This window comes from Salvelinus alpinus, chromosome 1 (genome assembly GCF_045679555.1).
Source record: "Salvelinus alpinus chromosome 1, SLU_Salpinus.1, whole genome shotgun sequence".
Lineage (NCBI taxonomy): Eukaryota > Metazoa > Chordata > Actinopteri > Salmoniformes > Salmonidae > Salvelinus > Salvelinus alpinus.
Genome location: NC_092086.1, coordinates 63,908,882 through 63,922,916, shown reverse-complemented (window position 1 = coordinate 63,922,916; position 14,035 = coordinate 63,908,882). Strand labels below are relative to the sequence as shown.

Here is a 14,035-nt window from a genome sequence, read left to right as displayed (position 1 = left end):
CACCTTGACCTTTTCCACATTTAGTTGTGTTACAGGCCGAATTCAAAATGTATTATATATATATTTTTCTCTCACCCATCTACACACAATACCCCATAATGACAAAGTGAAAACATGCTTTTTATTGAAAATGAAACAGAGAAATATCTCATTTATGTAAGTAGGCCTATTCCCACCACTGAGTCAATACTTTGTAGAACCACCTTTGGCAGCGATTACAACTGTGAGTCTTTCTGGGTAAGTCTCTAAGAGCTTTCCACACCTAGATTGTGAAACATTTGCCCATTATTATTTTCTAAATTCTTCAAACTCTGTCAAATTGGTTGTTGATCATTGATAGACAACCATTTTTAGATGTTGCCATAGATTTTTAAGTAGATTTAAGTCAAAACTGTAATTCGGCCCTTCAGGAACATTCACTGTCGTCTTGGTAAGCAACTCCTGTCACAAGCATTGTTGTAAGAATCGGACCAAAATGCAGCGTGGTTTGGGTTCATCATCTTTATTACGTGAACCGGCAAAAAACAATAAAGAACAAAACGAACGTGAAGCTATGCAGTGCTCAAGGCAACTATACACAAACAAGATCCCACAACCAACAGGTGGGAAAAAGCTGCCTAAGTATGATCCCCAATCAGAGACAACGATAGACAGCTGCCTCTGATTGGGAACCATACCAGGCCAACCTAGAAATAAAGAAACTAGAATGCCCACCCTAGTCACACCCCAACCTAACCCAAAATAGAGAATAAAGGATCTCTAAGGTCAGGGCGTGACAATTTCAATGGCCTTGTGTTTTAGGTTATTGTCCTGCTGAAAGGTGAATTCATGTCCCAGTGTCTGGTGAAAACAGACTAAACCAGGTTTTCCTCTAGGATTTTGCCTGTGCTTAGCTCTATTCCATTTCAAAATAATAATACTTTAACCCCTTTTTCTCCCTAATTTTGTGGTATCCAATTGGTAGTTACAGTCTTGTCTCATCACTGCAACTCCCAAACGAACTCGGGAGAGGCAAAGGTCTTAGAGCCGTACGTCCTCCGAAACACAACCCTGCTTCTTGACAAAATGCCCGCGTAACCCAGGCAGTGTTTCCTCCATTGTGTCGGAGGAAATACTGTACACCTGGCGACCGTGTCAGCGTGCATTGCGCTCGGCCCGCCACAGGAGTCGCTTGAGCGCAATGGGACAAGAACATCCCTGCCGGCTAAACCCTCCCCTAACCCGGACGACACTGGGCCGATTGTGCGCTGCCCCATGAGTCTCCCGGTTGCGGCTGGCTGCGAGAGAGCCTGGAATCGAACCAGGCTCTCTAGTGGCACAGCTAGCACTGCGATGCAGTGCCTTAGACCACTGCACCACTCGTGAGGCCTCCATTTCTTTTTTAACATGAAAAACACCCCCGTCCTTAGCGATTACAAGCATACCCATAACATGATGCAGCCACCACTATAATTGAAAATATTGGGGGTGGTACTCATTAATGTGTTGTATTGGCTTTAACCCAAACATAACACTTTTTGTTCAGGACAAAAAGTGAAATGCTTTGCCACATTTTTTGCAGTATTAATTTACTGCCTTGATGCATGTTTTGGAATAGTTTTATACTATACAGGCTTCCTTCTTTTCACTCTGTCAATTAGGTTAGTATTTTGTAGTTACTACAATGCTGTTGATCCATCCTCAGTTTTCTCCTATCACAGCCATTAAACTCTGTAACTGTTTTAATGTCACCATTGGCCTCATTGTGAAATCTCAGAGCGGTTTCCTTCCTCTCCGACAACTGAGTTAGGAAGGACGTCTGTATCTTTGTAGTGACTGGGTGTATTGACACACACAAGTCTAATTAATAACTTCACCATGCTCAAAGGGATATTCAATGTCTGCTTTTTCATTTTTTTACCCATCTACCAATAGGTGCCCTACTTTACGAGGCATTGGAAAACCTCCCTGGTCTTTGTGGTTGAATCTGTGTTTGAAATTCATTGCTCGACTGAGGGACCTTACACATAATTATGTGTGTGATACAGAGACTGGGTAGTCTTTCAAAAATCATGATAAACACTATTATTGCACAGAGAGGGAGTCCATGCAACTTTCCCCTGAACCTGAACTTATTTAGACTTGTCATGTTTTGTCATTGATTATCATGTCTTGTCTCTGTGCTTCCCTTCTATTCGTTTCCCTCTGCTGGTCTTATTAGGTTCTTTCCCTCTTTCTATCCCTCTCTCTCCCTCCCTCTCTCCCTCTCTCGCTCTCTCTCTCTATCGTTCCGTTCCTGCTCCCAGCTGTTCCTCATTCTCCTAACTACCTCATTTACTCTTTCACACCTGTCCCCTATTTTGCCCTCTGATTAGAGTCCCTATTTCTCCCTCTGTTTTCCGCTTCTGTCCTTGTCGGATCCTTGTTTGATGTTTGCTGTTCTGTGTCCTTGTTCCGCCCTGTCGTGTTTTTGCCTTCTTCAGATGCTGCGTGTGAGCAGGTGTCTATGTCAGCTACGGCCTGTGCCTTCCCGAAGCGACCTGCAGTCTGTGGCCGCGTCTCCAGTCGTTCCTCTCTACTGACGAGAGGATTTCAGTTTTCCTGTTTTGGATTTACCTAAGATAATATCCAGGAGTATCGGTTTTTGTTTAAGACTGGAATAAAGACTCTGTTTCTATTAAGTCGCTTTTGGGTCCTCATTCACCAGCATAACAGAAGGATCCGACCAAGAATGGACCCAGCGACTACGGATTCTCGCAACACTGCCGTCGAGTTCCAGGGAGCAATGCTCGGCAGACACGAGCAGGAATTGTCTGCTGCTCGTCATGCCGTTGAGACCCTGGCCGCTCAGGTCTCCGACCTCTCAGGACAGTTTCAGAGTCTTCGTCTCGTGCCACCAGCTACTTCCTGGTCTTCCGAGTCTCCGGAACCTAGGGTTAATAACCCACCATGTTACTCTGGGCAGCCCACTGAGTGTCGCTCCTTTCTCACCCAGTGTGATATTGTGTTCTCTCTCCAGCCCAACACATACTCAAGAGAGAGAGCTCGGATCGCTTACGTCATATCACTCCTTACTGGTCGGGCTCGGGAGTGGGGCACAGCTATCTGGGAGGCAAGGGCTGAGTGTTCTAACGATTATCAGAACTTTAAAGAGGAGATGATACGGGTTTTTGATCGTTCAGTTTTTGGGAAGGAGGCTTCCAGGGCCCTGGCTTCCCTATGTCAAGGTGATCGATCCATAACGGATTACTCTATAGAGTTTCGCACTCTTGCTGCCTCCAGTGACGAACGAGCCGGCGTTGCTCGCTCGTTTTCTGGAGGGACTCCACGCTGAGGTTAAGGATGAGATTCTCTCCCGGGAGGTTCCTTCCAGCGTGGACTCTTTGATTGCACTCGCCATCCGCATAGAACGACGGGTAGATCTTCGTCACCGAGCTCGTGGAAGAGAGCTCGCGTTAACGGTGTTCCCCCTCTCCGCATCTCAACCATCTCCTCCCACCGGCTCAGAGACTGAGCCCATGCAGCTGGGAGGTATTCGCATCTCGACTAAGGAGAGGGAACGGAGAATCACCAACCGCCTTTGCCTCTATTGCGGTTCTGCTGGACATTTTGTCATGTCATGTCCAGTAAAAGCCAGAGCTCATCAGTAAGCGGAGGGCTACTGGTGAGCGCTACTACTCAGGTCTCTCCATCAAGATCCTGTACTACCTTGTCGGTCCATCTACGCTGGACCGGTTCGGCTGCTTCCTGCAGTGCCTTGATAGACTCTGGGGCTGAGGGTTGTTTTATGGACGAAGCATGGGCTCGGAAACATGACATTCCTCTCAGACAGTTAGGGAAGCCCACGCCCATGTTCGCCTTAGATGGTAGTCTTCTCCCCAGTATCAGATGTGAGACACTACCTTTAACCCTCACAGTATCTGGTAACCACAGTGAGACCATTTCCTTTTTGATTTTTCGTTCACCTTTTACACCTGTTGTTTTGGGTCATCCCTGGCTAGTATGTCATAATCCTTCTATTAATTGGTCTAGTAATTCTATCCTATCCTGGAACGTTTCTTGTCATGTGAAGTGTTTAATGTCTGCTATCCCTCCTGTTTCTTCTGTCCCCTCTTCTCAGGAGGAACCTGGTGATTTGACAGGAGTGCCGGAGGAATATCATGATCTGCGCACGGTCTTCAGTCGGTCCAGAGCCAACTCTCTTCCTCCTCACCGGTCGTATGATTGTTGTATTGATCTCCTTCCGGGGACCACTCCCCCTCGGGGTAGACTATACTCTCTGTCGGCTCCCGAACGTAAGGCTCTCGAGGATTATCTGTCTGTTTCTCTCGACGCCGGTACCGTGGTGCCTTCTTCCTCTCCCGCCGGAGCGGGGTTTTTTTTTGTTAAGAAGAAGGACGGTACTCTGCGCCCCTGCGTGGATTATCGAGGGCTGAATGACATAACGGTTAAGAATCGTTATCCGCTTCCCCTTATGTCGTCAGCCTTCGAGATTCTGCAGGGAGCCAGGTTCTTTACTAAGTTGGACCTTCGTAACGCTTACCATCTCGTGCGCATCAGAGAGGGGGACGAGTGGAAAACGGCGTTTAACACTCCGTTAGGGCATTTTGAATACCGGGTTCTGCCGTTCGGTCTCGCTAATGCTCCAGCTGTCTTTCAGGCATTAGTTAATGATGTACTGAGAGACATGCTGAACATCTTTGTTTTCGTTTACCTTGACGATATCCTGATTTTTTCACCGTCACTCGAGATTCATGTTCAGCACGTTCGACGTGTACTCCAGCGCCTTTTAGAGAATTGTCTCTACGTGAAGGCTGAGAAGTGCGCCTTTCATGTCTCCTCTGTCACATTTCTCGGTTCTGTTATTTCCGCTGAGGGCATTCAGATGGATCCCGCTAAGGTCCAGGCTGTCAGCGATTGGCCCGTTCCTAAGTCACGTGTCGAGTTGCAGCGCTTTCTCGGTTTCGCTAATTTCTATCGGCGTTTCATTCGTAATTTCGGTCAAGTGGCTGCCCCTCTCACAGCTCTGACTTCTGTCAAGACGTGCTTTAAGTGGTCCGGTTCCGCCCAGGGAGCTTTTGATCTCCTCAAGAAGCATTTACATCCGCTCCTATCCTTGTTACTCCTGACGTCACTAAACAATTCATTGTCGAGGTTGACGCTTCAGAGGTGGGCGTGGGAGCCATTCTGTCCCAGCGCTTCCATTCTGACGATAAGGTCCATCCTTGCGCTTATTTTTCTCATCGCCTGTCGCCATCGGAACGCAACTATGATGTGGGTAACCGCGAACTGCTCGCCATCCGCTTAGCCATAGGCGAATGGCGACAGTGGTTGGAGGGGGCGACCGTTCCTTTTGTCGTTTGGACTGACCATAAGAACCTTGAGTACATCCGTTCTGCCAAACGACTTAATGCACGTCAAGCTCGTTGGGCGTTGTTTTTCGCTCGTTTCGAGTTCGTGATTTCTTATCGCCCGGGAAATAAGAACACCAAGCCTGATGCCTTATCCCGTCTCTTTAGTTCTTCTGTGGCTTCTACCGACCCCGAGGGGATTCTCCCTGAAGGGCGTGTTGTCGGGTTGACTGTCTGGGGAATTGAGAGACAGGTAAAGCAAGCACTCACTCACACTGCGTCGCCGCGCGCTTGTCCTAGTAACCTTCTGTTCGTTCCTGTCTCTACTCGTCTGGCTGTTCTTCAGTGGGCTCACTCTGCCAAGTTAGCTGGCCACCCCGGCGTTCGGGGTACGCTTGCTTCTATTCACCAGCGGTTTTGGTGGCCTACTCAGGAGCGTGACACGCGCCGTTTCGTGGCTGCTTGTTCGGACTGCGCGCAGACTAAGTCAGGTAACTCTCCTCCTGCCGGTCGTCTCAGACCGCTTCCCATTCCTTCTCGACCATGGTCTCACATCGCCTTAGACTTTATTACCGGTCTGCCTTCGTCTGCGGGGAAGACTGTGATTCTTACGGTTGTCGATAGGTTCTCTAAGGCGGCACATTTCATTCCCCTCGCTAAGCTTCCTTCCGCTAAGGAGACGGCACAAATCATCATTGAGAATGTGTTCAGAATTCATGGCCTCCCGTTAGACGCCGTTTCAGACAGAGGCCCGCAATTCACGTCACAGTTTTGGAGGGAGTTCTGTCGTTTGATTGGTGCTTCCGTCAGTCTCTCTTCCGGGTTTCATCCCCAGTCTAACGGTCAAGCAGAAAGGGCCAATCAGTCGATTGGTCGCATATTACGCAGCCTTTCTTTTCGAAACCCTGCGTCTTGGGCAGAACAGCTCCCCTGGGCAGAATACGCTCACAACTCGCTTCCTTCGTCTGCTACCGGGCTATCTCCGTTTCAGAGTAGTCTTGGGTACCAGCCTCCTCTGTTCTCGTCCCAGCTCGCCGAGTCCAGCGTTCCCTCCGCTCAGGCTTTTGTCCAACGTTGTGAGCGCACCTGGAGGAGGGTCAGGTCTGCACTTTGCCGTTACAGGGCGCAGACTGTGAGAGCCGCCAATAAACGTAGGATTAAGAGTCCTAGGTATTGTCGCGGTCAGAGAGTGTGGCTTTCCACTCGTAACCTTCCCCTTACGACAGCTTCTCGCAAGTTGACTCCGCGGTTCATTGGTCCGTTCCGTGTCTCTCAGGTCGTCAATCCTGTCGCTGTGCGACTGCTTCTTCCGCGACATCTTCGTCGCGTCCACCCTGTCTTCCATGTCTCCTGTGTCAAACCTTTTCTTCGCGCCCCCGTTCGTCTTCCCTCCCCCCCCCCCGTCCTTGTCGAGGGCGCACCTATTTACAAGGTACGGAAGATCATGGACATGCGTTCTCGGGGACGTGGTCACCAGTACTTAGTGGATTGGGAGGGTTACGGTCCTGAGGAGAGGAGTTGGGTTCCATCTCGGGACGTGCTGGACCGTTCGTTGATTGATGATTTCCTCCGTTGCCGCCAGGGTTCCTCCTCGAGTGCGCCAGGAGGCGCTCGGTGAGTGGGGGGGTACTGTCATGTTTTGTCATTGATTATCATGTCTTGTCTCTGTGCTTCCCTTCTATTCGTTTCCCTCTGCTGGTCTTATTAGGTTCTTTCCCTCTTTCTATCCCTCTCTCTCCCTCCCTCTCTCCCTCTCTCGCTCTCTCTCTCTATCGTTCCGTTCCTGCTCCCAGCTGTTCCTCATTCTCCTAACTACCTCATTTACTCTTTCACACCTGTCCCCTATTTTGCCCTCTGATTAGAGTCCCTATTTCTCCCTCTGTTTTCCGCTTCTGTCCTTGTCGGATCCTTGTTTGATGTTTGCTGTTCTGTGTCCTTGTTCCGCCCTGTCGTGTTTTTGCCTTCTTCAGATGCTGCGTGTGAGCAGGTGTCTATGTCAGCTACGGCCTGTGCCTTCCCGAAGCGACCTGCAGTCTGTGGCCGCGTCTCCAGTCGTTCCTCTCTACTGACGAGAGGATTTCAGTTTTCCTGTTTTGGATTTACCTAAGATAATATCCAGGAGTATCGGTTTTTGTTTAAGACTGGAATAAAGACTCTGTTTCTATTAAGTCGCTTTTGGGTCCTCATTCACCAGCATAACAAGACTTGCCATAATGAAGGAGTTGAATAATCATTGACATTTCAGCTTTTTATTTTTTATAAATTTGTAAAAATTTCAAAAAGCATAATTCCACTTTGACAATATGGGGTATTGTGTTTAGAAAAAATATCTAAATGTAATCCACTTTGAATTCATGTAACACAAAAACATTTGGAAAAAGTAATGGGGTGTGAATACTTTCATAAGGATTTTGGACACGGCCAGTAGTACACACAGAGATTGTCAGGGGTACATGTTAAGAAAGAAAACCTCCCTGGTCTTTGTGGTTGAATCTGTGTTTGAAATTCATTGCTCGACTGAGGGACCTTACACATAATTATGTGTGTGATACAGAGACTGGGTAGTCTTTCAAAAATCATGATAAACACTATTATTGCACAGAGAGGGAGTCCATGCAACTTTCCCCTGAACCTGAACTTATTTAGACTTGCCATAATGAAGGAGTTGAATAATCATTGACATTTCAGCTTTTTATTTTTTATAAATTTGTAAAAATTTCAAAAAGCATAATTCCACTTTGACAATATGGGGTATTGTGTTTAGAAAAAATATCTAAATGTAATCCACTTTGAATTCATGTAACACAAAAACATTTGGAAAAAGTAATGGGGTGTGAATACTTTCATAAGGATTTTGGACACGGCCAGTAGTACACACAGAGATTGTCAGGGGTACATGTTAAACTGACCCATCAAATGTCTGACCAAGTCTTCATCACAGTTCCTTTTAAAATAATAATTTCATATCTTCTACTACCCGATCCAATTATGTTTATGATTGTATTTCAACTACATTGTTGAAGATATTCATATGTTTGTATATACAGTAGGTTTGTGACACCACCCTGAGATGGTGCTTAAACTCAAGGTTAATCTGAGTTTGACCTCCCAGCAATCTCAATGCAACAGAAGCCCCTGTGGCTGAGTACCAGTAGAGACCATCAAGCGGGGCTACTGCCACGTGCACGCTACGACACTACACTACACACTGAAGAAGACACCATTACTCTGTTGTTGCCATTGACACCAACAAAGATCAACAGCAGGTTCAAGCATGCCTTGAGCAAGGGAATGGCATTATCTATCAAGAAGTTTCAGACCTGCCAACAATTACAACAACACGTTGATGTGTTCATGTGTCAGTATTTGAGTATACATAATATTTTTGTGTGCCTCTATGCATGAGTGTGTGTGTGTGTGCGCGCGAGCATGTGTGTGTATCCCAACAGTCTCCTGTTTATCAGGGCCCTCCACACCTCTAAGCCGCTTCCATCACGCACATCCCATTAAGATGCTCTTGATGAAACAGTCCGTTTACACTTCAGACACAGCAAATTAACAAATTGTCAGCTTATAAAACAATAATAGAATTGTATGCGTTCCCCAATTCCCCTCACTGCTAATGTGATGCTGGAGAGTGGCCCTTTGCCTGCAAGGTTAATGGAATCCATATTTTCAATTTAAACCTTCCTTCTCTTTTTTTTTGCCAGAAAAGATGCACAAGTGGGTGTAATTAGTCTGTACTGTAACAAAGGAGCTTTCTGGACCAATGGAAACAGACCTGTATTCCACTATCATTTATCCTATCCCTCTCTCCCTCTCCAAGCTGCAGAAAAACAGCATGAAATTTCACTCTTGTTTCACAGTGGCGTGTGATCAGGGTGGATGAGAAATTGCGCCTTCTACAAACACTGTTCACATAGCAGTGTGGTACATCGAGACGGACAGAGGTGAGTGATTGGTGTGCAGAATCCCCGCTCCTGAACCAAGAGCAGTCAGGATTGATATGGACAAGCTGCTGAAAGATGCCTCTCTGCTGCTCCTCATAATGCATGCTGGACAGGAGTCTGGGAAGCTTTTCAATCACACGCCCTCTCCCGCTGTCTGTCATAAGGTTTATGGGTCCTAGGCTGAGGTAAATTGCTTCTTGCCGGTCAAATTTTAAGAGCCTCGTAAAAACCTGGACGTGCCTCAGTCACCCCCAGCCTCCTCTGCACCCCACGCTGCACAGATGTGACATATGTAAAGGTGAAACCTACACAACACACCCACACACACCTTGACTGGGCAGAAAATTGTTTTATTTTCATCTCCTCTCCCTCTTTCATGTCCTCTCCCTCTCTTCTCCTGTCCTCTTAACCGTGCCCATGTTTTCAGCAGGAGGATTTCATGTTGAGAGAGCCAAGACTTCCTCTAATTTCAGATATAGAGAATGAAATGGAAATCTGTCCCACTGCTTCAAATGTCAAATGAAGCAAAGGCATGTCTTACAGAGAACCAATACTAATCCCGCAATGATGTGGAAAAGGAATAAACACGAAACACATTTTTAGAATATTTAGAATATTGATGAGATATATAACTATTTTCCTGCAATCATGGTTGGGGTTCTCCCAGGAGGTTGGGCCCCCCAGATAGCATATGAACATGTCATAAATTAAAAAATATATATATTACAGGAAATTAGCTTTAAAACTGCAACATTTGCTCTCTTCCTCATGGCAAAATGTGTAAAATAGCATGAGATTAGCTATAAAACCACAGATTTAAGAATTAGAATAATAGAATGGATCATGAGCTGCCTTTTGATGACCTAAATGTCAGCCATTTTGGTCAGGGAGTTGGCAAACCACGGTTTGCCAGTGTTGTGATAAGATAGCGTAAAATAATGCATTTTAAGAATTTATCTGCACTGTAGGCCTACTATGTTTGTTAGCTAGCTAGCCAGAGAGTTTTAGATGAATAATTCCATACATTTGTCTAACTGCCAATATTCCATTCAAACAATGCAGTCAATCTACAGCCATACATTGGCCCAAATCAGTTGATGATAGGACTTGCAATGCAACAGGTACTGATATTGAATCATATCACAGCTTCCTGTTTACATATATTTACAGGCTATTTATACACAACATTTGTATAAAACCCGTATAAACTGTATTTATAATTATAAGACAATATTAATTCGGTAATTCGATTACACAATTTCTGATATATCACATGCCTTACTTTTTCATTCCTGCATAAGAAAAATCTGGATTATGCCTCTACTGCCATTAATTCCCATTAGACTGGTTTCGATTTTTCCCTGACCAATATGGATGCCATTTTCACTCCATTCGGGAATTTGAAGGTTAATGACATAGCCTCTCAAAATGTAATAGGATCTCTATGTATAAAACAGCACATTTATCTCTCTGCCCCAGTTTTTCGGCCTGCGAATCTGCGCGATGCCACTGCATGGCCTGGTTTGTTTACAACTGTTTGGTTCATATGTAAAGTGCCTTCAGAAAGTATTCACACCCCTTGGTTTTTTCCACATTTAGTTGTGTTACAGACTGAATTTACAATGGTTTAAATAGAGATTGCAAATGGTTGCATCATGTTATGGGTATGCTTGTAATCATTAAGGACTGGGGAGTTTTTCACAATCAAAACATTTACAGAATGGAGCTGAGCACAGACAAAATCCTACAGGAAAACCTGGTTCAGTCAGTCTGCTTTCCACCAGGCACTGGGCGATGAATTCACCTTTCAGCAGGACAATAACCTAAAACACAAGGCCAAATATACACTGGTGTTGCTTACCTAGAAGACAGTGAATTTTCAGTTTTGACTTAATCTACTTGAAAATCTATGGCAAGACCTGAAAATGGTTGTCTAGCAATGATCAACAACCAATTTGACAGAGCTTAAAGCATTTTGAAAATAATAAATGGGCAAATGTTGCACAATCCAGGTGTAAAGCTCTTAGAGACTTACCCAGAAAGACTCAGCTGTAATTGCTGCCAAAGGTGCTTCTACTAAGTATTAGCTCAGGGGTGTGAATAGAGCTACTTACAGTATAGTATATAAATTAGTTATTTCTCTATTTGATTTTCAATAAATTTGCTAAAATGTTTTCAATTTGTCATTATGGGGTATTGTGTGTAGAGAAACAAATCTATTTAATCCATTTTGAATTCAGGCTAACAACTAAATGTGGAAAAAGTCAAGGGGTATGAATACTTTCAGAAAAGACTGTGACTGAACAAAAATATAAATGCAATATGTAAAGTGTTGGTCCCATGTTTCATGAGCTGAAATAAAAAAAAATCTGTTATATTTTCCACACGCACAAAAAGCTTATTTCTCTCAAATCTCGTGCACAAATGTATTTTCTCTCTATTGGTGAGCATTTCTCCTTTGCCAAGATAACCCATCCACCTGAAAGATGTGGCATATCAAGAAGCTGATTAAACAGCATGATCATTACACAGGTGGACCTTGTGCCGGGGCCATTTTTTTGTCCCCGCAATGAAAATGTGCAGTTTTGTCAGACAACACAATGCCACAGATGTCTCAAGTTTTGAGGGAGCATGCAATTGGCATGCTGACTGCAGGAATGTCCACCAGAGCTGTTGCCAGAGAATTTAATATTCAATTCTCTACCATAAGCCACCTCCAATGTCGTTTTAGATAATGTGGCAGTATGCCCAACCGGCCTCACACCACGTGTAACCAGACCACATGTAACCAGTAATAAGTCAAGGAGTATGAATACTTTCTGAAGGCACTGTATGTGTAGGAGTGGGAGTGTGTGAGGTGTGTGTGTGTGCTATGAATTGGTGACGCTCCATTCAAGTCAGTTTTATTACATCTAAATTGCATCTTTCCCTTTCAACCAATAATAAAAACAGACCAAAAATCACCAGTGAGAAATTAATAATTGTACTGTAATAAATCAAATTAAATCTCAGTATTATGGTGAATACCACATAGGCCTATAACAGTGTAGTAGACAAACATTTTTTTAAAGTGCTTATTCAAAGTTAATATCTGACATTTGATATTATATTCAACCTCCCCAAGAAATTATGTTACAACATTTGAAGTTACTTTGAGGATTTTCAGGCATGCTATTTGGAGGATGCTAGCAGGGGTCCTGTCACTCACATTGTTTTGCTCTGATAATGCTAATGCAATAATTTTGCTATGTAAAAAATCAGCTCAATCTTGGGTTGCTAAATCTCGAGGTAGAGTACGCTATTTTCCCCAATAAAAAAAAATATATGTGTAATATAGGTGAATTATACATTTAATAACATGACAATACACATATTACAACCATTAATGCTTTCTCAAAAACCAATGCAATGATGCGAAAGCACTTCAACATGTAGTCATAGGCCTACTGCTTTATATAAGAATTTTAATTACAGGCTTACAAATAATGTATTAAAATGAGTTTACCACCAACAGAATAAGATATTTCCTTTATATATGCATCCGGCATATATGCAACTAATCACAACAGATAAAGAGGCACAGGTCTTCCTCACGCGTTCCGTCTGTCATTCGACTATGTGAAGATGATGCACATCTCCGTTGATATTTCAGACAGCAAAAAATAGGCGGAAAGACGACTCATAATAGACTAATGAGATTAACGGTTCTGTAACAAACATACAGAGAGATTTTGACGCACGTTATAACAAGTTATTGTCCAGGTTAATCTCTAATTTCACAATTGCTCCATCTCTATTGAGACCACTGTCTATGGCTTGACTCAAATAACAACCCTTACAAGTTTAACACTTCTGTTGTCTGTTGTCAATCTAACAGGTACACTCACGCGGTCTCCATCACACGTTAACCGCACGCTCTTCCTGACTTTGAAATAAATCGTGCGAGTTAAAAGGGTATCCTTACCTGGCTCTTGTAACAGCCCTTTCGTTCTGTGCAAGCCAGACTGGTGCGTCGCTCCCCGCATATCTCCGCACAAACGCGGCCACTCTCTCCGCGCTTTGAAGTCAATTCTGCAGCAAAGTCTCAAAGCAACGCGGGTCCGCAATGTTCAATAATACTTCTAAATCAAAAGGTGTTGGCACTAGGCGCGGACAGGACCCGAAGAGAATAATTTCAGTTTGTGGTAAAGTTTATTGGAATATTGTGTTGCATCTCACTCACCCGTACACAACATGTAGTACGAGTTTGCGAAGTAAATTAGTGGAGAAAAATATATTTGGGAGTGAGAGGAATAGAACGGGAAAAAGGGCTGGGCGCTTTTCAAAGAAAGAGCTGCTCTGAAGTGAGGGAGCATGGAGCTTGCTGCCTCGTCGCTGTTCTGCACAAAGAAGATGCTACCAGCAGAGAACAGGGGGGGTTGGAAAGTGGTAAAGCATGTTCTCTAGGAATAAGGAGATGTGGAGAGCGAGAGGGAGAGGGGGAGAGAGAGGGAGAGAGAGCAGGAGAGAGAGGACAATTTGATTTGAAGATTGTGGGTCAGAAAATGTATTAAAAACAATGTAGATGAGACTGTAATGATGGTCTTTACCTCCAACATAGATCAGTACTTGGGGAGTAATTCAAGACAGTAAATAGGCTACATTAATTTCCAATCAGGAATCCCAGTGGTATTTATTCCCACAAAGGAATTTGTCATTGAAATAACAGAGTATGCTTACTACAAATGTTAATGAGTGGTCACCACACTATTTTAT

The 14,035-nt window shown here is 44.4% G+C and overlaps 1 protein-coding gene across 1 annotated transcript in view; it reads right to left on the bottom strand.

Moving 5' to 3' along the window:
* The window catches only part of LOC139583257 (teneurin-2-like), a 133,000-nt gene extending 119,333 nt beyond the window's left edge, over positions 1 to 13,667 (bottom strand). The window contains exon 1 of the mRNA XM_071414123.1: positions 13,245 to 13,667. Within this exon, the coding sequence (XP_071270224.1) occupies positions 13,245 to 13,305 (61 nt within the window). The 5' untranslated portion in view covers positions 13,306 to 13,667. The remainder of the gene's footprint in view (positions 1 to 13,244) is intronic.
* Between the last annotated feature and the right edge of the window lie 368 nt (positions 13,668 to 14,035).